The sequence below is a fragment of the Triticum aestivum genome, chromosome 2B, assembly GCF_018294505.1.
Source record: "Triticum aestivum cultivar Chinese Spring chromosome 2B, IWGSC CS RefSeq v2.1, whole genome shotgun sequence".
Lineage (NCBI taxonomy): Eukaryota > Viridiplantae > Streptophyta > Magnoliopsida > Poales > Poaceae > Triticum > Triticum aestivum.
Window position 1 is genome coordinate 218702473 of NC_057798.1, and position 20016 is coordinate 218722488.

The 20016-nt window shown below is 46.4% G+C and overlaps 4 protein-coding genes across 5 annotated transcripts; all 4 read right to left on the reverse strand.

Moving 5' to 3' along the window:
• Window positions 1-646: 646 nt before the first annotated feature.
• Window positions 647-2090, reverse strand: LOC123044442 (chlorophyll a-b binding protein 7, chloroplastic). Its single transcript, XM_044467179.1, has 5 exons — window positions 1793-2090; window positions 1655-1692; window positions 1246-1549; window positions 937-1147; window positions 647-853 (listed from the first exon to the last, which is right to left on the reverse strand). Exons 1-5 carry the CDS (start codon window positions 1987-1989, stop codon window positions 836-838), a joined length of 768 nt encoding a protein of 255 aa, XP_044323114.1. The 5' UTR covers window positions 1990-2090; the 3' UTR covers window positions 647-835.
• A 7243-nt stretch (window positions 2091-9333) lies between these two features.
• Window positions 9334-11121, reverse strand: LOC123044447 (cilia- and flagella-associated protein 251-like). The gene has a single exon (XM_044467183.1). The coding sequence runs from the start codon at window positions 10899-10901 to the stop codon at window positions 9636-9638; it is 1266 nt and encodes a 421-aa protein (XP_044323118.1). The 5' UTR covers window positions 10902-11121; the 3' UTR covers window positions 9334-9635.
• A 494-nt stretch (window positions 11122-11615) lies between these two features.
• LOC123044448 (constitutive photomorphogenesis protein 10) lies at window positions 11616-14790 on the reverse strand. The gene is made up of 5 exons (XM_044467184.1): window positions 14515-14790; window positions 14137-14397; window positions 13752-13825; window positions 11996-12143; window positions 11616-11859 (listed from the first exon to the last, which is right to left on the reverse strand). Exons 2-5 carry the CDS (start codon window positions 14393-14395, stop codon window positions 11762-11764), a joined length of 579 nt encoding a protein of 192 aa, XP_044323119.1. The 5' UTR covers window positions 14396-14397; window positions 14515-14790; the 3' UTR covers window positions 11616-11761.
• A 984-nt stretch (window positions 14791-15774) lies between these two features.
• Window positions 15775-18927, reverse strand: LOC123044444 (glucan endo-1,3-beta-glucosidase 4). Of its 2 annotated transcripts, none has more exons than XM_044467181.1 (6): window positions 18575-18927; window positions 18216-18381; window positions 17932-18028; window positions 16400-17656; window positions 16226-16253; window positions 15775-16139 (listed from the first exon to the last, which is right to left on the reverse strand). In XM_044467181.1, exons 3-6 carry the CDS (start codon window positions 17993-17995, stop codon window positions 16007-16009), a joined length of 1482 nt encoding a protein of 493 aa, XP_044323116.1. In that variant the 5' UTR covers window positions 17996-18028; window positions 18216-18381; window positions 18575-18927; the 3' UTR covers window positions 15775-16006. The 2 variants fall into 2 exon arrangements, with proteins under 2 accessions (XP_044323116.1, XP_044323115.1); XM_044467180.1 differs by having other exon boundaries at window positions 17932-18039; window positions 18575-18923.
• Window positions 18928-20016: the final 1089 nt, after the last annotated feature.

The window sequence follows — 20016 nt, forward strand, 5'->3', positions numbered from 1 at the left end:
TTATTGCCTCTAGGGCATATTTCCAACAAGTGCATGCCTGAAGACCACTATGAGATTTGTCCGTGCCATGATGCAGGTGTTTGCAACTACGATCGATGATGTCTAGAAGCCCGGAGAACAAGTCAACATCCTGAAACAAGATGCAGACCAGATTATGAATTTTCTATAGATGCATCAGAATCTTCGAGATGAACAGGTTCACGTGCGACTACTCAACGATCTTATGGAGCATATGTGGATCCACAATGGAAATCAAGGAGTTTAATGTTTGTATTGAGCACTTCAAATAAATTTTATGTTTGAACTATGTTTAAATTGTGGAAGTACCATGGTCATTTGTTTTTTGTGTGTGAAACTACTCAACTTGTGATATTCATGTGTATGATGGACATATATGAATTTGCATGGATTTGAAAGTTTAAATATGAGGAATGTGACTGTCTGGCAGGAGAAATGAGGAATCGTCCGACGCTGTTCTTGGTGGTCCCAAGTGTGTCCGCAGATATTTAGGGGGCCGAATTTGTCAAGTCCGGTAATAGATGCTCTTGTAATGTTACCATTTCGTGTTCTCAAAGTATTCTTTGTATGACCCCATTAACGTTAGGACCATTGGGCGACGTCGCGAGACTCGTGGACGATGCCAACATAAGGTTCAAAAGGGTATTCACTCTTTACATCGGTTACAACACCGGGGTACAAGTACACATCCAACAAGCATGCATTGCTCCACAATTACATACCATCATCCACGGGAAAAAAAATCAAGTTCCACTAGCGATCTTCTTCCCCGTGGTAGCACGCTCCTCGGATTAGTTGCTAACTCCCAACGTGTCCCTTACTTGGGGGCGAATGCCTGAAACATAACACCAAAAAGGGTCATACATCAGTACCCAAAAATCCATACATACCATATATAATGTGTTAGCGTATGCGTACCCGGAAGATGGTGGCGTGGCCGGGGTCGGCGAGGTGAGCGAAGAGGTTGTCGATGGGGCCGGTGCCGGTGTACTCGGCCTGGAACCACGCGCCCATGACGGCGAGCATGGCGAGGCGGCCGTTCTTGATCTCCTTGGTGCGCAGCTCCTTGAGCTTCTCGGGCGAGCCGGTGCCGTAGCCGAGCGGGTCAAACCACAGACCACCGGGGTACCTTACGTTTCCAACACGCAGAGACATCACTTGATTAAGCCCATGAGAGCAAGGAGAGCCATGCATGTGCAGATTAGCTTCACGTATGTGTGCGCGTACCCGACGTCGGTGCCGGTGAGCTTGTTGTTGGGGAAGATGGGGTCCGTGTTGACGCAGCCGGGCTTGATGATGTCTGCCCACCGGCGGCCCTCGGCCCAGCCGATGAGGATGAGCTCCACGATGAAGAGGGTGGTGGTGTCGGTGAAGTACTCCTGCTCCCCGGCGGTGTACCACGACGGCGTGTTGAGGATGCCGATCTTGGTCAGGAGCTCCGGGATGAAGATGCCCGCCGCGCCCAGCATCGCCCACCGGCAGTGCACCAGCTCCGCCTGCACGTTCCACCGCAAGCTCTCCGGGTCGGATCCTACACGGCAAAATCGATCAAAGATTGTTCATGTCGATGTTACCAAGAACGACAACGGATCAACACTTAGTAGGGATGAGATGTGATAGACTGATCAGAACTTACCAAGACCCCAGGGGTCAAAGCCGAAGTCTCCGGGAAGGCTGCATCAAGAACAACGAGACGTGCACACACACTGTCAGTGCGAAGAGTCGATCGCAGCATATTTCGGCATGCATGGGCGCAACGTGTCCGAGTACCAACCTGCCGTCGAGCCACGGAGGAGGGGTGCTCCCGGGGAACCAGATGGGCCTCTCGGGCGCCGCGGCGCGCACGGCGAAGGACGCGCGCGACGCCGCCGCCTTGCCGGCAGCGCCGAGGAAGGAGCTCCGGGCGCCGGCCAGCCCATTGCTGGGGAGCGCCGCGACGGCGGTGGCGGAGGAGGAGGAGACCAGCGCCATCGTTGTGCCACCAGTGCGCTCGCTGGCTGTGCCTGTAGTGGGGAAGGCGAGCGCGCGCGTGCGTGGTGTGAGAGTGGAATTGAGCGTGTGGTGCGCGCGGCAGTTTATGGGGATCTAGGCGCGCGGCGCCGGGTGGCCCTGGCTTATCCGGGAGGAGATAGCGAGCGCGGCGGTGGCGTGCCACGCGGCAGGGAGAATCCGATCCCCTGGCTCCGCCGCGCCAGGGCCTTGCTGACGTGGAGGCCATCCCGGGCACGACCTGATGAAAATCGGGGCCGAGGCTCGCGATTGGACGACGTGCTCCGCATTTGGCACGCCAGTTGCAGCCTTCAAGGCACTATCGGCATGATGATATGCGCCTATATCCACGCAGATTTTCTGTTTAGACAATGTATGCGTCCACGGAGAAAAGAAAACATGTAATCAGGGAGAAATGATAATGTATTTTTTTCCAAGGAAAGAATGAATATATTACTTCCTCCGTCCCATAATATAAGAGCGTTTTTTCTCCGTCTCATAATAAAAGAGCGTTTTTAACACTACACGAAGTACTACCTCCGTCCTGGTTTATTGGTCCCCTTTGTAGTTTGTGCCAAATTTTAACTAAATATTTAACTAACAAAATGTTAATGCATGTCAACAAAAATTATATTGTTGGATTCGTATTTGCACATAGTTTTCAATAATATAATTTTTTGTGACATGCATGAACATTTTGTTAGTTCAATCTATGGTCAAAATGTGGCACGAAATACAATGAAACTAATAAACCAGGACGGAGGTAATACTAGCTAGCAATAGAGGTACAGTCACAACTCATGGCCTCCGCAATTTTAATGATTAACGGACGATGTTTAGTTATCGGGCGGTATTTTGGGTTCTCATCCCGTAGCAATAGTATTAATGGCCTCTGCAATAGAAATACAATCACTTCTCTTTTGTTCTAGAATCTTCTATATTTAGAATATCTAATTTTATAATGAAAATACCGATCTTTTTTGAGTTTATGGTTTACAATGCACAAACCTCACATCACAGACACTTCTTATTTATCCTAGATTCTTCCATACCTTAGTTCCCACAAGTTTTTTTCACTTTAAATAATTGTGATTCACTTTTACGTTATGATTTTCTTGTGTTCAAGGCTATGACAACACCTTCATAAATTTCATTTGTCTTTTTTTTGCTAAATAGATTTCATTTGTCTTTTAAGATGCAATACTGCTACTCACTACAATACGAGATACCTAAAGACAACTGTGATGCATATATTTCACATGAGTTTCATGTACTATTATTCCCACGGTGTTTAAATATTTTTATAACTATAATCTGAATTCTTAAGCTCCTGCATACTCCCTTCATTCCTAAATATAAGACCATTTAGAGATTCCATTATGAACTATATATGAATGTATATAGACATACTATAGAGTGTAGATTCATCAATTTTGCTCCGTATGTAGTCCATAGTGAAATCTCTAAAAGGTCTTATATTCAGGAACAGAGGGAGTACTTTGGTATTATACCATGTAGTATTATACTATACTAGCTACTCATCCATGCTTTGGTTATCTAAGCTCCTACATGCAATATATGTGTACCTTATTAGTGGTAAAAGAGGGGCATATATGGCGAGACCAAAATATTTGTCATGTGGACAAGGTTCTTAGAAAAGTTCGGGGCTCCATCAATTAAAGAAAATTTTAGTTCCTATATGTGGGTTTTGATTACTATTTTTTTTTGGAGAAATACCAATTAGTACAACACAAAAACACATAGCACACACTCACACCACTACATACATGCACTTACGCCAATGACGAAGGACGGAAAAAGATAAGGCAGGACTCTAAAGCATAATTCCTTGTATACAAATCCAAAGTAGTCCATAAACATTTTATGTGCATAAATACTTTAATGTGATCCTAAACATATACTCCCTTTGTTCCTAAATACTATAAGTCTTTTTAGAGATTTTAATGCAAACTACGTACGGATGTATACAAACATATTTTAGAGTGTAGATTCGCTCATTTTGCTCCGTATGTAATCCCTTATTATAATCTTTAAAAAGACTTATATTTAGGAATGGAGGATGGAGTAATAACCAACGGGTTTGTCTAGGGCACATTGCACATCTAGGTGCAAACTAGGAAGTAAAAAAAGACAAAAGAAAATGTTTGCACGAATCGTCCCCTAAAATCAATGATATAGGACTTAGATGTACAATAATTAAAAAACATCTAGATGTGATATAGCAAATCTGAAGCAAATTACAATTTCAAGGAGGACAAGAAGCCGGGAGAAGCAGCCGTGGCTTTCCAAGTACTCCAGCTTTAAGACATCGTCGTGTCCGACGGTGGCGGACACATGGAGCGCGTCGGGTAGGGATGAAAATGGAGTGGAAACTTTCCGTTTTTCCGGAGGAAAAATGGAAACGGAGAGGAAATATGAAAACGGAAACGGAAATTTGTAAAACGGAAGTGGAAATGGAATTTTTGATGCGGAAACGAAAACTAAAACGGAATGGTGTTTTCCGGTGGAACATGCATGGAAACGGAACTTTCCGTTTCCGTGAATATGGAATTTCTGTTTTTACTATAGACCTATAGCTGCTTTGTAGCCCAACCACTAAAGAGAACACAATGACACAATTAGTAGAATGGATCTGAGGCCCAACTTCTACTACCACACATGTACTCCGCTTGACCCTATACGCAATTGTCCGGTACTACTACAATACTACGCTAAGGTTCTAACATAATGATATTATTTTGTAGCCATGATAGAAGTCATTAAATTTGTTTGTTTTGTGTGTATTTCTCTATGATTCAAGGGATTTTAAGTTCCGATCAATGCCTATTTCTGTTTTTGCGTATTCACTTTGTATTCGCTCTGTTTCCGTTTCCAATAGTATCTGTTTCCGTATTTATTTCCGGGGTTTCTGTATTCGTTTCCGCTTCCGAAAAAAATGTGAAAACAAATATGATAGCACTCAGTTCCGTCCGTTTCCGCTCCGTTTTCATTCCTGGCGTCGGGCTTGTGTGGCGCTGTTGTCGAGCAGGAGTTCGGCGATGAGGCACCCGCCGGATGCCAGTACTTCTGGCCGCCGGCCTCACGCGCCCCTCCTGCTGACCGCGGGCCTCGCACCGCTCCTTCTGGCCGCCAGGAACGCGCCCCCGCGCCCCATGCGCGTCGCTCCGTGGACGCTTGTGGCTCCTAGGGTTCGTGTATGGAGCAACGAAGGAAGAAGAAGGAAGTCATGCCTGCGTGAGTCACGATCGACTATGTCTTGGACTGGAGCGAATAGCAGATTGGTGGCTGGTGCGTTGCATACAGCCCCAACAACGCCAATAGGACGAACCAACTTATGGTTGGATGGTTAGAGAGACAGTGCCATCGCAGCCCATCAGGGTTCAAGTCCTGGTGCTCACATTATTCCTGAATTTATTCAAGGTGCATAGGTGAACTTTGTAAATTTCAAGATGATATGTCGGTTCATTCTCTCGAAGGTGCTCATAGGGATAGGGTGTGCGCGTGTGCATTCATAAGAATGAGCGTATGCACGTATGTATGAGCGCTTGCATCTGTACTATGTTCGGAAAAAAAACAAGGCCAATAGCATAGGACAAGTGATTTTCTTAGCCGGTTTTTCATTCACATAAGTGTTTTTTAGCGAACTAATTTATGGTTGGGTGGTTAGGAAGATGGTGGTATTCCCAGCCGATCAGGATTCAAGTACTAGATTTGATACTGATACTTGTATTTTTCTGGATTTATTGCAGGTCTTCCGACGATGTGCGTTTAGTGGAAGGAGACGTTTATGTGGATTACGAAGACATCCGTGGTGACTTTAAGATGATGTGCCAGTTTAGTTTCTCAGATGTATCCATATAGGTAGGGCGTGCATGCGTGCGTTCATGGGGTGAGTAATGTTTGTACGTATAAGGTCTATGTCTGGACTACGTTAAAAAAAGTGGTTTTAGTGATGAATTTAACTTTACCTATGGCTGGAAAAGAACCGTATAAAGTCAAGGTAGGGGGAGTGCTCACGAAAATCCAAATCTGAGCCCGAGCTCATCTGCACCTGCGCTCACCAAAAAAATCAAAATAAATACTAAAAAAGTTCAAAAAATTCCAAAAAAAATTGGGGTGGTGGACAATTTGATGCGTGAGGTGCGCCCCAATTTTCAAAACATTTGGACTTATGTGCAGCTCTCAGCAAAAAAGATAAATCGGAGGTCTGTAAAAATGTGTACTGTTCCTATACTGTTTTGGTCTGATTTGTCTTTTTTGCTGAGAGCTGCACATAAGTCCAAATGTTTTGAAAATTGGGGCGCACCTCACGCATCAAATTGTCCACCGCCTCAATTTTTTTCGGAATTTTTTGAATTTTTCTGATTTTTTTACAAATTTTTTTTTGAACGGGTGCAGATGCACCCGGGCACCAAAACGCCGCACTCGAGTGCTCACCCTCGTCCTAACAAGAGCTCCTCCCTTGACTCACACAACGCCTATTTAAGGTCGGGTTGAATTTGTGAAGCTTGAAGATTGACGAATTCATCGCAGACGCTTCAATATCGACACTGACTACGCCTCCCACACCGTCATCAGTATCGATGTTCAGGGCAAGTGATTTGGGGCTAATGGTCTTCGTGAGTTATATGTTCAGGGCAAGGAATTCACCAGCTTCAATTTCCTAGTCTACTTCTTGTGGCATAGCCCAGTGGCCCCAGCCAGGCATCTCAGCATGATCATCATCTTCTGCGATGTCCTCGTCAATCTCCATGTTCTGAGCTGCATTAAGATCAACGTTCAGAGCCAACTGAAGGTTAAGTTGGGGATCATGGTGCTCATCATGTTCGTGATGTTGTAGAGGCCCAAGAAAGTGATTGTGTTGGTTGGGATGATAATTTGCTTGAGGGGGAATAGGATGCGGATTGCCATTAGGATCAATAGGATCTTCATCTGGAGCGTCCAAACCAAGGATTTGTTGTTGCAGAATCACTACCGGCACCAAGAGGGATTCAGTCTGGAAATCATATCCCTCTCCAAATACAATGCTGGCTGGAATGTTGCTGAGCTCTTACACCCTCACTTTCACCATCAGATTAGCCCTAGTACTCCTGACTCGGTCCCATTGGAGAAACTTGCCAAATTTACTAACCGCATTGCTCGCTTCTTGAATATTTCTCCTGTCAAAAGGATAACCACATAACAGAATCCAAGCTTCTTTGTTTAACACTAACCTCCTGCAATTCATGCCTCTGTTGTGTTTAAAAATAACATGGACATCTGTGAACATGTGTGGGCTATTGGAAACCAGAGAATCTCTATCAAAGATGCTATTCAGTTTGACATAGGATTGGCCGAGAGGACACGGCTCAATCTCAGAAAACCCCAACTGCCTGTCAGCAAGAAAATCAGCGAGTACCTCTCTGATGGTCTGGAATGCTACCGAAAGATCGGGCATTGGAACAATAGTAGCAATCGCCCATTCCTCGTGCGTTGCCGGCGCGGCGTCGGTGATGACCCGAATCCTAGCAGGGCGCCCAACAACTTCCACGCTCTGGTGATTAGGAGGAAGAAATGGAGCGGGATTGAATGGGAATGAGGCCATGGTCGTTGGGTCGGGGGTTGGGGCTGCAGATGTGTTCGATGGTTGCCGCCGGCGAGGGTCAAGAGGAATTGAAGCTAGGCGCAGTCAATGGGCAATGGAGTTTTGGGAAGTGCAAAGATTGAGGCTGCCACCCCGGAGAGACAGAGGAGAGGCATTAACTGGGTTGCTCTGGTTGGTCGGTTGACTAGGCGCTCGTGTAGTCTCCATCGCGGGAACAGTGGCGACTTGCCTCGGAATTGGATACGTCGGGATTGGGCTTGAGCTCTTATCGTTGTTGGATGTGGGCCTATTGAGCGAGAAACAGTCTTTGGCGATATGGCCCCATCTCTTGCAGGCCCTGCATTTGATTCTGTTGTGGCAATTGGGCCGTGCATGGCCCGTCATGAGACAGCGCACACATAACTCTTCGGATGGGCCTTTTTGAATATGCGAGGATCCCGCATGATTGGAGTGAACAGAATTATGATTCGCATGAATACCATGAGTAATGTTGCCCTACAATTGCGTGGAGTTTGAAATGTTGCCAGTGGATCTAATAGATCTAGGATTGGATCGAGCCTGATCATGATAGGATGCTGGTGATCTAAGGGCTTGAAGGTATGATTTGCGGGGATGATCTCTGAAAATGTGAGTCCAAGCATCCTCTTTCTCTTGGAGATACTGATCTAGTTCCCAGGAAGAGTTGGGTCCCCCATTACCCCAGAGCAAGAAATTGACATTGAGCAGGGGGAGAGTGATGTTACCTCCCTTGATGATCGAAAAACCCACTTCTTTGGATGAGACAGAGAACTTGAAAGACCAGTTTTGGAGTAACTTGACTTTGAAAAGGGAGGCACGACCATCGAAGCATGAGAGAAGAATGGTGCTCACAGATTCTTCCGTAAGCCTGATCCTGGATCTGGTGAACTCTGCAACGAGGAGAAATTCCTCCATATCCTTACCTTCCTCATAGTTGATAGGGACTCCCCACTTCCGCCATACTTCCGCTGCGAAATCTTGACCGACGTCAAAGTTGAGGCCGGCGAGAGCCATGGGTGAGTTTGATGGGAGGTCGAAGGTGTGTGTGTGGTCGCCGGCGCCGGAGTAGCGGTCAGCGATGGCGGTGGCCGCCGCGGCCGGAGTGGCCAGGCGCTAGGAGCGGAGGGCGCTAGGAGATCCAGTAGGGCTAATGGTCTTCGTGAGTTATATGGACATGCCCTCTTCCCCAAAGTGAAGAGGAAAATAAGATAGCACATGTAAATTACATGCATCTTTCTTTTCATGATCGAGTCCTAGTGAAGTCATACTATTGATTTCTTCTTTACGATTGAATCCTAATTAAGCCGTACTGATAGGAGTAGGGTGCAGTATTTTTTCCTTCCAAAATTCCACAATCTGAAACCGAGGGAACCTCTAGATTCTGTGCACATCGGCCCTACATTTCTGTCGGTGTGGTAACAACCCTATTCTTTTGAAAATAACACCTGCTCCGATAATGGCAGACGATATCAAATCTTGTGATAGATCACAAAAAGAGCAGAGCTATGTGATGTGCACACCATGTTGCATCATCAAATAGACCGCCTCACAGATTTTCCCCCTGTCTACTCACCTTTTCCTCCACTAACTTGCAATCTCGACATTCATCATACACCAAAACAAATGAAAAAGGCATGTGACCCAGAAAAGAAACGAAAGGGAGTGCGCACCAGCACAAACACCTTTGCCGACCCGGGAGAAACTGTCGGTAGAACTGAGCAACTCCTTCGTGTCCATGATTCTATACAGTAGATAGTTCGACGAATATCTGGATAGACTCGCCGATGTTTCATACGGTACATCGTTTGGTCAAGTACATAACTGATCAGATGCCATAAAACAACATCCCTGATAACAGATCTGTTCTTGGTAGTCGGGCGCGCGGGGTTTGCTGTGGAGTTCCTCGGCGGAATTTGTATTGCATCATGCCCAAAATTCTAGTTTTTGCCCAATCTTGCATTATTCTGAGATGTCCGGAGTATAGTAAGGAACTGTGTACCTGTGTTCATACCTCCTTGAAAGGTACGCTCTTCTTGGACCCATGCTTGGCCTTGATCATCTGGTTCAAGGCCTTCACGCACCGGCGGACGATTCCCGGCGACTTCTTCTTCCCTCCGTCGGGCCTCCTTATCACCATGGCCAATGTTGTGCCGCCAGCTGCTGCTGCTGCTGCTCTATGGTCAGCAATGGCATTCTCCCCGTAGCCCAAGTCCCTGCCAGCTTTTGCTTCTCCGGTGCCAAGCTGCTTCTCCCGTATCAGCTCCAGGAGGGAAAGCCGTGGCACGTCACCCGCAGGTGGCGGCGTGATCGGCTTCTTCACGCTTAGGCGCTGCGCCAGGGTCTTCTGCTTCGTGTCTTGGCCTCCCCGCGGTGCCTTTTGTTCCTCATCTTGATGTTGCTCTGATGTTTTCTCATCTCCGTCTTGATATTGCTCTGATGCCTTCTCATCCCCATCTTGGCATTGTTTGCCTGTCTTCTCTTCCTCGTCTTGGCATTTCTCTGGTGCCGTTTGCTCCTCAACATGGCATTCCTCTGATGCCTTCTCATCTTGGTATTGTTGTGCTATCTTTTGCTCTTCATCAAGATATTGCTCCGGTATGTTTTGCTCATCCTCTTCCTCCTCCTCGTCTTGGTATCGCTCTGGTATGTTTTGCTCCTCCTCCTCGGTCTCCAACTCCTCATCTTGGTATTGCTCTGGTGTCTTTTGATCCTCCTCCAACTCCTCATCTTGGTATTGCTCTGGTATGTTTTGCTCCTCCTCCTCCTCTTCCTCCTCTTCCTCCAACTCCTTATCTTGGTATTGCTCCGGTGTCTTTTGATCCTCATCTAGGCATTGCTCTGGCGCATCATCATCTTGCTGTTGCTGTCCTGTCTCCTCCTCATCTTGATATTGCTTTGGTACGTTCTGCTCCTCATCTTGGTGCAGATGTGGTTTCTTCTCCTGCTCTCCATCTTCATATTGCTGTGGTTTCTTCTCTTGCTCATCTTGATATTGCTCTGGTGCCTTCTTCTCAACACCTTCACACTCCTGTGGTGCCTGTGGAATCTCCAGCTGCTGCTCTGCATCTTCACATTGCTGAGGTGCCCGCAGCTCTTTTATATCTTCGCACTGGAGCAATCTCTTCAGCTTGGCCTCGTGGAGCAGCTGTCGTGCCAGGGGCGGCACATACCGATCTTCATAACAAGCGACGAGGCTCACTGGTTTTCGTGTCCGCCTCGACATGCCGCGATCGAAGCGGCGAGATTTGTTCACCTCACACTCGGTGGCCATTGTTTGTGGTCTGAGGAGAAGATCACCAGAAAGAGTGCTTGCTCCTTCTGTGGGATGGTGGAGTTATAGGTCGACTGATATGCTGAGGTGTGCAGTCTGTTCTGTGAACAGGTGAACTGGTGGAATGTCTCTTTCAAAGGTTTTGTCTGATTTGTTCATTTAGAAGATATGTACCTGTCGTAGTAGCCTTTCATTCCTCCATGAAGTGGGATTGAAGTTAGCATTCGTAAGCAAGGGGCCAATATTCTGGCTCAAACATTTGAAATATTTGTCCAGCTTTCATTGCACAGCGGTCGTACTATGTTGGATGACAGTATACCGTGAACCACTGTACAGGGGAATGATAAAAGGTAGGCAGAGTTCTAGAAATAAACATCATTCATGTATGATTGAAGCCATGCCCAACAACCTAGGAATGATAGCGAGCGAAAATTTGGTTTCAAGTGAAAGATTTGACTCGTAGGCTTTTCGTAGTTTGACTGTGATATGTGACAGTTTTTGGGTCACTGAAACTTAAGTACTATCACGATTTTTTCCCTTCAAAAACAAATCAAGTGGGCAAAATTCATATATGGTCTAATGGCATGACCTGATGCCAAGTTCCAATAAGTAGGATTTCGGTATCTTGCTCACGTAATCGAAGAAGCGACCCTGAAGAATTGCTAGGGGTAACTTCGCGAAGTAAACCATAAAGGCTAATTCTGCACCTAAACATCAAAATAATGCTCGAGCATAAAGCACATGTTTATGTCACAACTCAGATTAATGTATTGGTCATTTTCCAACTTATATCTCAGGATACATACAAGATTATTCATTTACAGAGTCAATTTTTCTTATTTAGTTACACAAAGGACTCCCTATCTTGCAAACCTCAATGTCCATTCAGCAGCTATTTCATCATGCTTAGCTCTATCAGTCAGGTACAGACGTGCAATGCTCTCCACAAGTGGGTTGTCTGCACAGACAAAAACATCATAATGTTAGGCTTTCCAGTAGAAACGAAGCAACAACTATGTAGATACTATACAGTAAGTATTAAAATACTCCCTTTTCTAAGTTCAGAAATTAATACTGGTAATGTTGGAACATACATGGATCCGGATTTGTGATGATGGCTTTGATCGCCAGTAGCACCTTTGAAATAGTTAAAGCTGGACTCCAGCCATCCTTCAAAATTTCCAAACTCACTGCCCCAGTGGAATCAACATTGCAATGGTAAATCCTTGTTTTGAAAGTCACCTCGAAGAGTCACAGCACAACTGTCAGTTTGTCACCGCAAGTTAAGGTCCCCCGGTGCTAAATTATACTACCGGGTTCCAGCAATTAAATCTAACACATTAGAGTAGAACATAAAACAATGTAAGAATACTTATAAAATATAACTGTCAGATATAAAATCATGACAATCATTGGTTGTAAAATCACAAACATCAGAGCCGTACAGCATATATGTTGGTATGCTACAGCCTACAGTATAGCAGACAGATCTTTTATTTTACAAAACCTTGAGAAAATTCACATGCTCCTGCCTTATTGTTTGGACTATAATTGTTGTGGTGACCTACATTTCGTTTATGCATGGTGCCATATGCTTGTCATGGTAAATGTAGCACTCTGTACAGCTGTGGGGTAGGTGAAAGTAGTGTTAGCATTGTTCCATTGCTGAGATCTGAAAATGGAGGTTGGCTGTTTCTGACCCCTCCCGTCTCAACCTACCACCAAGTCATCTGTCAAAGGTAATAATTGGACCTCCAAACCATGGTGCCAGCGGATGGATACTGATAAATCGATACGGCCAGTAAATAGACAGATATGTTATATGTGTATCATGCTTTCTAATTTACAAAATTATCACAGACTTGTGCTCTAAGCCAAGATATGCCAATACAAACAATATGTCAACAAAGGATAAAGGTGATCTCAATCACACAGTAATAAGGCTTCCGGTGGACAAAATCCTTTTCCAGAAAATCTTTTCTCGGCAAAGCATTAGCTAAAAGCTTGCCACAACATAGGTCAGGAGGACACCTAAGAAAACAACATCTCAGCAACCACACACAATTATTTTTCCTGAATAGCAGCTGTAAAATAAAAACTTCAGATATGTTTCTTTACACATGACCGACATTATGACGGAAAGATGCATAATGTCTTATTACACTCAAGGCATCGGCAAACATACGTCACTTCAGAAGAAACAAAAGCAACATTTCTTTTGGCGGGTAAACAAAAGCAACATTAATTAGCAGCGAAGTAAACTCGCTTTTACATAATACTTTTCTTTTAATCTATGCTCTTTAGAGTGTTCTAATCCTTGCTGGTTTCTCCATGCTTCCACAAAATTTCCTATTGAGGTGTTGTTTCTGGATGAATCTTGATTCTTTGACAGACAGCTCGATACAGCTTCCTCTTTCTAGGCCTTTTTTATTGAATAACGGTAGTAGGCTGTGGAAGTTTGGGGACAACAGACTTCTATGATGGATCTCCTTCCTAATAATTTACTAATGCATATTAAATCTCATCCCTTTGGCCATACACTATATTAGTCTGTTTACATGTTATGAAGACCGGTCTTAATGAAAACAAATCAGATTCCAAATACACAATAAGAATAATAACATTCTTTACGAACTATTTTGAGGTCGTACTTGAGTATTTGAATATGCAAATATCACATTCTCTTAAAAAAATCACATTCCTTCTACAGAACTTAGGTTTGCAACATCTGAGGATTGTTTTTTTCTAGAACCAGGGGGATATTGCTGCCCTCCTAACTCGGCTAACCTACACATCACATAAGAAAATACTGTAGTGGCAAATGAAAGAAGGTTACTTATCAGTTCTTACCATAGGAGGTTTGAAAGGATAATCAAGTGGGAAAACGATATCAAGGAAAAATATCCCTCCATCATATGGTGACCCTACAAGAAAAACACCGCATTAAACCAAATTACGGGTGCCTTTCGATATATTAAGTTAAACCAAATTACGAGTGCATACTTTATTACTCCCTCTGTTCACTTTTGTAAGACGTTGGAGACAATTCGGACATCACCCAAAATAGTTCAATGAACTGTCTGAAACGTCTTATAAAAGTGAACGGAGCTAATTTAAACATGGATGGATGGCACAATTTAAACAAGTATATAAAACTAAAGTTCCTAAGAGCTTCTCCCTGTCTTGATTGAGCTAGTGGCGAAGAGGAAGTGAAAAGGATTCCATAATCTTATACCTTGGGGTCCAATGATGGTGGAGAGCCAGTGGTAGAGGTTGTCGCCCTTGGGACCGGCGGAGCAGTCGGAAGCATTGAGGTCCAGCAGCTCCTTCTGTATCCGCTTCCCCGACGACGAGACCGACGTCCCTCCGCTCGATCCCCACGGCCGCACGCTGCTCCCGCTGCCTCCGGCTCCGCTTCCGCCGGAGGCTCCAGCACCGGCGCCAACGGCGGCGAAGGGGAAGCGGGAGCCGAGGAAAGATGACGAAGAGGACATGACTGCGGCCAGTGGCAGAGCAAAACCGAATAAGGTGAAATCTGAAGAACTGTCGCTGAGAAAACTGCATCATCAGTTCATAGCTCACAAATCACAAGCTCTGGAAATTCGGAACAGACCTTTAATCCTAGTGCTGTTCGGACCTCAGTCTACACTTAGCTTCAGCTTTCGCGCCGTCCCTGCCGCGCGGCTGCAGCGCGGCACAGCGACGCCCTGCCGCTGGCACGCTGCTCGCTTGACCTTAACGCCTCGACGGTGCACGGCCGCGCCGCCCGCCGTCCGACGTCGCCGAGCTTAGGTTGCCGGGGAAGAATGGGTCAACGGGGAATTGGGGATTTTCTCCTGATTCCTTTGGCGGCTGGCGTAGTGGGCTTCAGTGCTTTCTTTGTGGCTCAGCTAGCTAGCCCATTGTGGAAAAGGACTTGGTAAAACTCTTTGCATTTAGGCCCAGAAAATAAAAGTATATTTAGGCCCGGCTTTCTGTCGGGCGATATACCGGAAAAAGGTTTCCCCGCTTTGTATTCCAAAGCAACCAACCGTACACATAGCATTGCTGGGAGAGCAACACATCAAGCTCAAAGAAAAAGAAGAAACAAATGCCAACATCGGCAGCTTGACAAAAGCGCGGATGACCCGCCACCGCTGCGCCCTTCGGAGACGAACCACCACAGCCTGAGGCTCCGATCTGCCGCGTACCAAGTAGCACCTTCAAGAAGGGATGCGACGCCGACGAGCTGCTACCCGGACGAGTCCTAGGGTTTCCCCCGGCTCGTAGAGGGAAGTGGGGGTTGGCTACCACCGACACCCTTCAAGAAGGAATGGTGGCACCGCATTGGAGTCGGACGAACCGGCAAGGATTTCTCCCGCACTTCAAACCCCACCGCCCAACCGAAACCGACCAACCAAACCACCGCCCAACACCATGCGCCATCGAGGTTGCGCTGCCACCCACATTGTCTTACTGCGAGCACCAACACGAGGCCAAGAAGAATAAAGAGAAGTGCCAAGCGACGGGAGCAGCAGCACCAAGGCCGAGCGGGAGGGAACCACCTCCACCGCCGTCATGCGGGAGGCCCGCGCCTCCGGTACCGTTGCGGCCGGTAATATACTTTGGGCTAAGAGTATAGGACATCAAATGTGGAGGCTGGAAATCTTGCAAAGCATGCTTTAACTCTAGGGAATGGTCGCAGTGTTTAGTTAGGCCAACCCAACGATCTTGTCTTCGTCCCGGTAAACATTGGGGCGTTTTGCTATGCAGTAATAAAGCTTTGTGAGATCCTAAAAATGAAACGCTGAGCTAAGATCCTGAGCTCTCACAGAAAAGGAGGAAGAAGCTGGCTCAGTTGTACACCTGAAATAAAGATATGTGCAACACAAAATTTGGATCTTCCAACGTTTCAAGAAAGTAGCCCTTCCAGGATTAAAGTTTTCCAACTTGACATTCAAAATAAGTGCACCTTGCTCATTCATTCCTAGAACAATTTCTTACCAGAGATACATGTCATCTACCTCAATACACTGAGACCAATATGGCTCCCTATTCTAAATAATGACAAGAGGCGCGAGAAATTCGACACATCTCATCCGAAATACAACATACAGTACAATGTTTTACATGAGAAGTACAGCAGGCAGAAGCACGGCAGCTAGGTAAGTCAACCAGCAAGACTGGGATTGCGAGGCAAAACTGTCTTGGCTCACAGGACCAGCAGCCGCATCACCACTGCTGCCATTGGCACCGTTGCTGCACGTAGAACCAAACCTCATCGTCAGTATAGAACAACAAAAGAAGTTTGAGCTTACAATAACACCAAGGAAAATGCGACTCACCTTCCTGCGAAAACACATGATCCATGGCCTGCAAGTTTACATTCAGGAGGAAATTTGTTTAGGTTCATGTCACAAAATAAAGTGGTAATAGCAAAGATCGTAACAGTTAACACTTGAATAATAAGACAGAAAATTCAGCAAAGAAATGGATACTCAAGAGACAGTTCAGCTTACTTGGATCCGTAGATGATATGGTTGCTGTGCCATTAAAGTTGCATGTACCGCCACTCGCTTGTGTTCTATGATAATAATCGTTGAATGCATACGAAGCAACAGCTACAATGTCATCTGCTTTATAGCATTGCTGCCCAGGTTGAATGGCACTGCAGTTTGCGGAGCCAGGGCCACATACCCAATCCAAGCTTTGCTTCAATGCACTATGGGTTGCACTTGAATTTGCCACACAAAACATCCCGCGCAAACCCGGCGAGTCAGTGTTATTTGTGGCCACATCTTCAAATGTCAGGGAGTACACCGCACTTGCGTTGGTAAACATAATGCCCCAACTTTGCTCCGAAACAGGTCCAGCCCGACGATCCTCGTTGAACAGCTCAAATAGGTATGTGCTTACTTGGTTATCTGGCTGGCTAGGTGTACCAGAATTATTTAGCACATGGCGTATGAGATTTGTATTGTAGGCCAGAGCATTGTCAACATCAGCAGCCGGCTCATTTCGTCCACCACGCCATGGCCAACCAGAAGCTGTGACTATAACAGAAATATTGGTGAAATTCATGGCTTTCATCGAGTTGTACGCAGCATCAACCATAGCATCAAACATGTTGGTATAGAACAAATTAGTGTTGGGATCCGCAACCTGACTGTTGGGATTGAGTGATCGGAACAGGGCATACTCCAAAGGGAACACACCTTGCCCTCCCACATAGCTATAGTATGGTTGAGCATTCAGCATGAAGGAAGATCCTGTACTCTTCAGAAACTGAAGATACGGAAGCATTATTGAGCTCCACGTCGAGTTGAAAGTGGCGGTAGAGGGAGGAAATGCCTTGGGAATCATATCCATTGAGTGAGGACTTGATAGTTTCACTTGGGTATTGAGGTTCGCAGCCAACAGTGCTGACTGGAGGAACTGCAATGCAGGTACCAGAACAAGAGCTGCATTTGGGAGAGTGGAAAGAACCTCATCGCCCACGGCGATATACGTGATGTTTGTAGCCGGAATGTAGGCAGCAACATTCTTGTTGACCCAATCAACAGCTGCCGGACGAGACTGCCCCACACGGAGCAGCTGATCGTTTGGCACACCGACCATCACTTCGATTCCGGTGTTCGCGAGGGCGACAAGCATCTGATGGTCTGAATCAACCAAGCGAACATGTTGGATCTTCATGGCTTTAAGGGTGGAGACTATGTCTGATGCTGATGGCAGGTCTGACACCCCAGTGCCAATGTTGATACCAACAAATGCTCCTACAATTGAACAGAAAAACAGCAACCGATTGTTATGCGACGAAAAATTAGATAGAAAAGCAGATATATGATTGTACACATCCAGGAAATTCTCTTCAGGTTTCTTTATCGATTTTTCCCCTTCAGTTCAGGGCAAACAAAGTATGTTTTCCTCAAAACTAGCCACTGGCACAGTGGGGAATCAAAATGCCAGATGCATAGACACAATGAGATGCTAATCATGTGCAGAGCACCGTGTAATTTAATACAGCATGCATCCATGTGCTAGTAAGTACCTGAAGCGTTGAAAAGCATGAGCATGAACAGCGTCGCCACGGCCTCTGGTCTCCTCGGCGACATTATTTATGATCTACTAGGGGCTTCTTGCAGACTCTGGATCCAAGCTGAAATATCAATTCAATCAATCATTTTACAAGAACAGAAACTACTAAGCACAAAACTCCTGAAATGCAAAATGAATCTGGGGAGAAATTAATGATGCGAAATGCTCTTATTGAAAAATGACGCGAAATGGTAGCAATGCATTCACACAAGTGCATAATAAGCTGCGCTCTCTCACCTTGGTATGAACTCAGATCGATCTTGCGCGCTGAAAAGGAAGAACCATCGGACCATGGACGGATGGGGCTGGGCCAGTATTCGGGGGTGCCCGGACGCAAACAAATCGGCGAGTAACCGGACCGGGCGGAAGAGTGGTAGTGATTTCGATCTCGGTTGCTCGCTCCCTGCAGCAAAGAAAGAACCCCCGGGACGAACCGGAGGGGAGATCGAAGAGCAGCGAGTGAGACGGCGGATTTGGGGGCGGAAAATCAGAGAAAGGCAAACAGGCGCAAGGCTCCAAGAAGCGCAGCAACAAATGCGGCGACATCGCAATCGCGAAAAGAGGACGGCGGCAAGCAAATGGGGCAAACAAACCACCTGGTATCCCGCTGGTCCCCTCCGGAGCCCTCCCTGCTTCCTCCTCCGCCGCCGGCTCCCTCGCCGCGAAGAGAAGAGATCGCCGCACGAAGGAAGAAGCACTTGTCCTCCTCCGGAGAAGGAGTAGTGCCAAGCAAGAAGCGGGCCACGCCGTAGACTCACGGGGAGCTCTGCACTGAGCCACTGACACACAGAGAATGCGAGGAGCTGCGCGTATCCGTGCAGCGAGCTGCCTCTGCTCTTGGCTGGCTCCCTGGCTTCTGTGTCTTGGGAGTTTAACTTACTCTACTCGTAATTAAGCGTACTTGAGAGTGGCGACGGGAGTAAAAAAATGCGAGGGTTTGACTGAGGAGCTGCGCGTGTTGTAGATCCAACTTGGGAGGTGATGCACGCGGTGTTTAGAAAAGGAAAAAAGAAGGGTGGGGGAGAAAAAAGAGCCCTTTTGTAGCCTCTGGGACATGGTAATGGTGTGCCTGTGTGACATTATTATTACTGTATTAAAAAGAAAACAAAAGAAAAGCGGTGTGGGATGACTGGGCAGTGTGCAGGTTCCAGAGCAGCGGATAAACGGTCAGCCTTTCTGTGGTCACACTCGTGTGACCACGCCGTGTTTGGGCTCTTTAAAGAGGTAATAGCACCCGGTACCTTAACTTGCACACAATATGATGATTTAGTCCCAAAGTTGTAAAACTACATCAAATCATATCCCAATTTGCATCCAATGTAATGTTTTAGTCCCAGGCCAATCAGAGCTCGCCAATTGGCTGCCAAGCGGCTGGGCCGGTCAGCGCTGGCAGTTTTGCACAAAACCTCGTGCCGTTTCACCGATTCAACCCGCAGTCACCCCCCACCTGAACCCCCACCTGAATTAAATCTGTCGGATGAATCGAGCTCACGTCCGGTCTCTAGCTCCACTCGTTCCCCATTTGCCCCCTGCCCCCCTCAGCTCCAGCAGCAGCTTCTCCACGCCACCAGCTCGCCGCCGCCGTCCAGCTCACCGCCGCTCTCCAGCTCGCCGCCATGGTATCTTGGAGTGAAGGGTCGAGCTCGTCGTCCGACGGCTACTCTGTGACAAGTGAGGTTAGTTCTTGACTATGTCTCTGGCAGTTAGGGATTGAGCAAAAATGGGGAAGGGGGTATGTTCTTTAGTAGAAAAATTTCAGCATAGATGATGTCTGCCTCTTTGCTGACTAGAATATGTTGTACACAATGTTGTAGGCTCCTGCTCCTGCCACCATTTTCTGCTCTGAGTGGACAGGCCTTGCTCCAGATCTTGCATCTAGATGTGAACACCAGTGTGTGTGAGAGAAGTTTGTGTACTTTGAATCAGTTGATAGTGGAAGGAGGTATCTTGCTTGTGCACAAAAGGTTAGTAGATCTACCAAACTTGCAATGTGTGTCAGCTTACTTTGATCTATATAATAGTGTGCCATTTAAATGTG

Excerpts from the sequence above, each read along its gene's own strand:
- LOC123044442 (XM_044467179.1), bottom strand. The coding sequence starts at position 1,989 with ATGGCGCTGGTCTCCTCCTCCTCCGCCACCGCCGTCGCGGCGCTCCCC. Across the intron at positions 1,550-1,654 it reads CTTTGACCCCTGGGGTCTTG|GATCCGACCCGGAGAGCTTG; the intron begins GTAAGTTCTGAT and ends TTTGCCGTGTAG. Across the intron at positions 1,148-1,245 it reads CTCACCGGCACCGACGTCGG|GTACCCCGGTGGTCTGTGGT; the intron begins GTACGCGCACAC and ends TGGAAACGTAAG.
- LOC123044447 (XM_044467183.1), bottom strand. The coding sequence starts at position 10,901 with ATGGCCACCGAGTGTGAGGTGAACAAATCTCGCCGCTTCGATCGCGGC.
- LOC123044448 (XM_044467184.1), bottom strand. The coding sequence starts at position 14,395 with ATGTCCTCTTCGTCATCTTTCCTCGGCTCCCGCTTCCCCTTCGCCGCC. Across the intron at positions 13,826-14,136 it reads CACCATCATTGGACCCCAAG|GGTCACCATATGATGGAGGG; the intron begins GTATAAGATTAT and ends TTTTTCTTGTAG. Across the intron at positions 12,144-13,751 it reads ATCCTTTCAAACCTCCTATG|GTGACTTTCAAAACAAGGAT; the intron begins GTAAGAACTGAT and ends TGACTCTTCGAG.
- LOC123044444 (XM_044467181.1), bottom strand. The coding sequence starts at position 17,995 with ATGTCGCCGAGGAGACCAGAGGCCGTGGCGACGCTGTTCATGCTCATG. Across the intron at positions 16,254-16,399 it reads CATATCATCTACGGATCCAA|GCCATGGATCATGTGTTTTC; the intron begins GTAAGCTGAACT and ends GTAAACTTGCAG. Across the intron at positions 16,140-16,225 it reads TCATGTGTTTTCGCAGGAAG|CAACGGTGCCAATGGCAGCA; the intron begins GTGAGTCGCATT and ends TTCTACGTGCAG.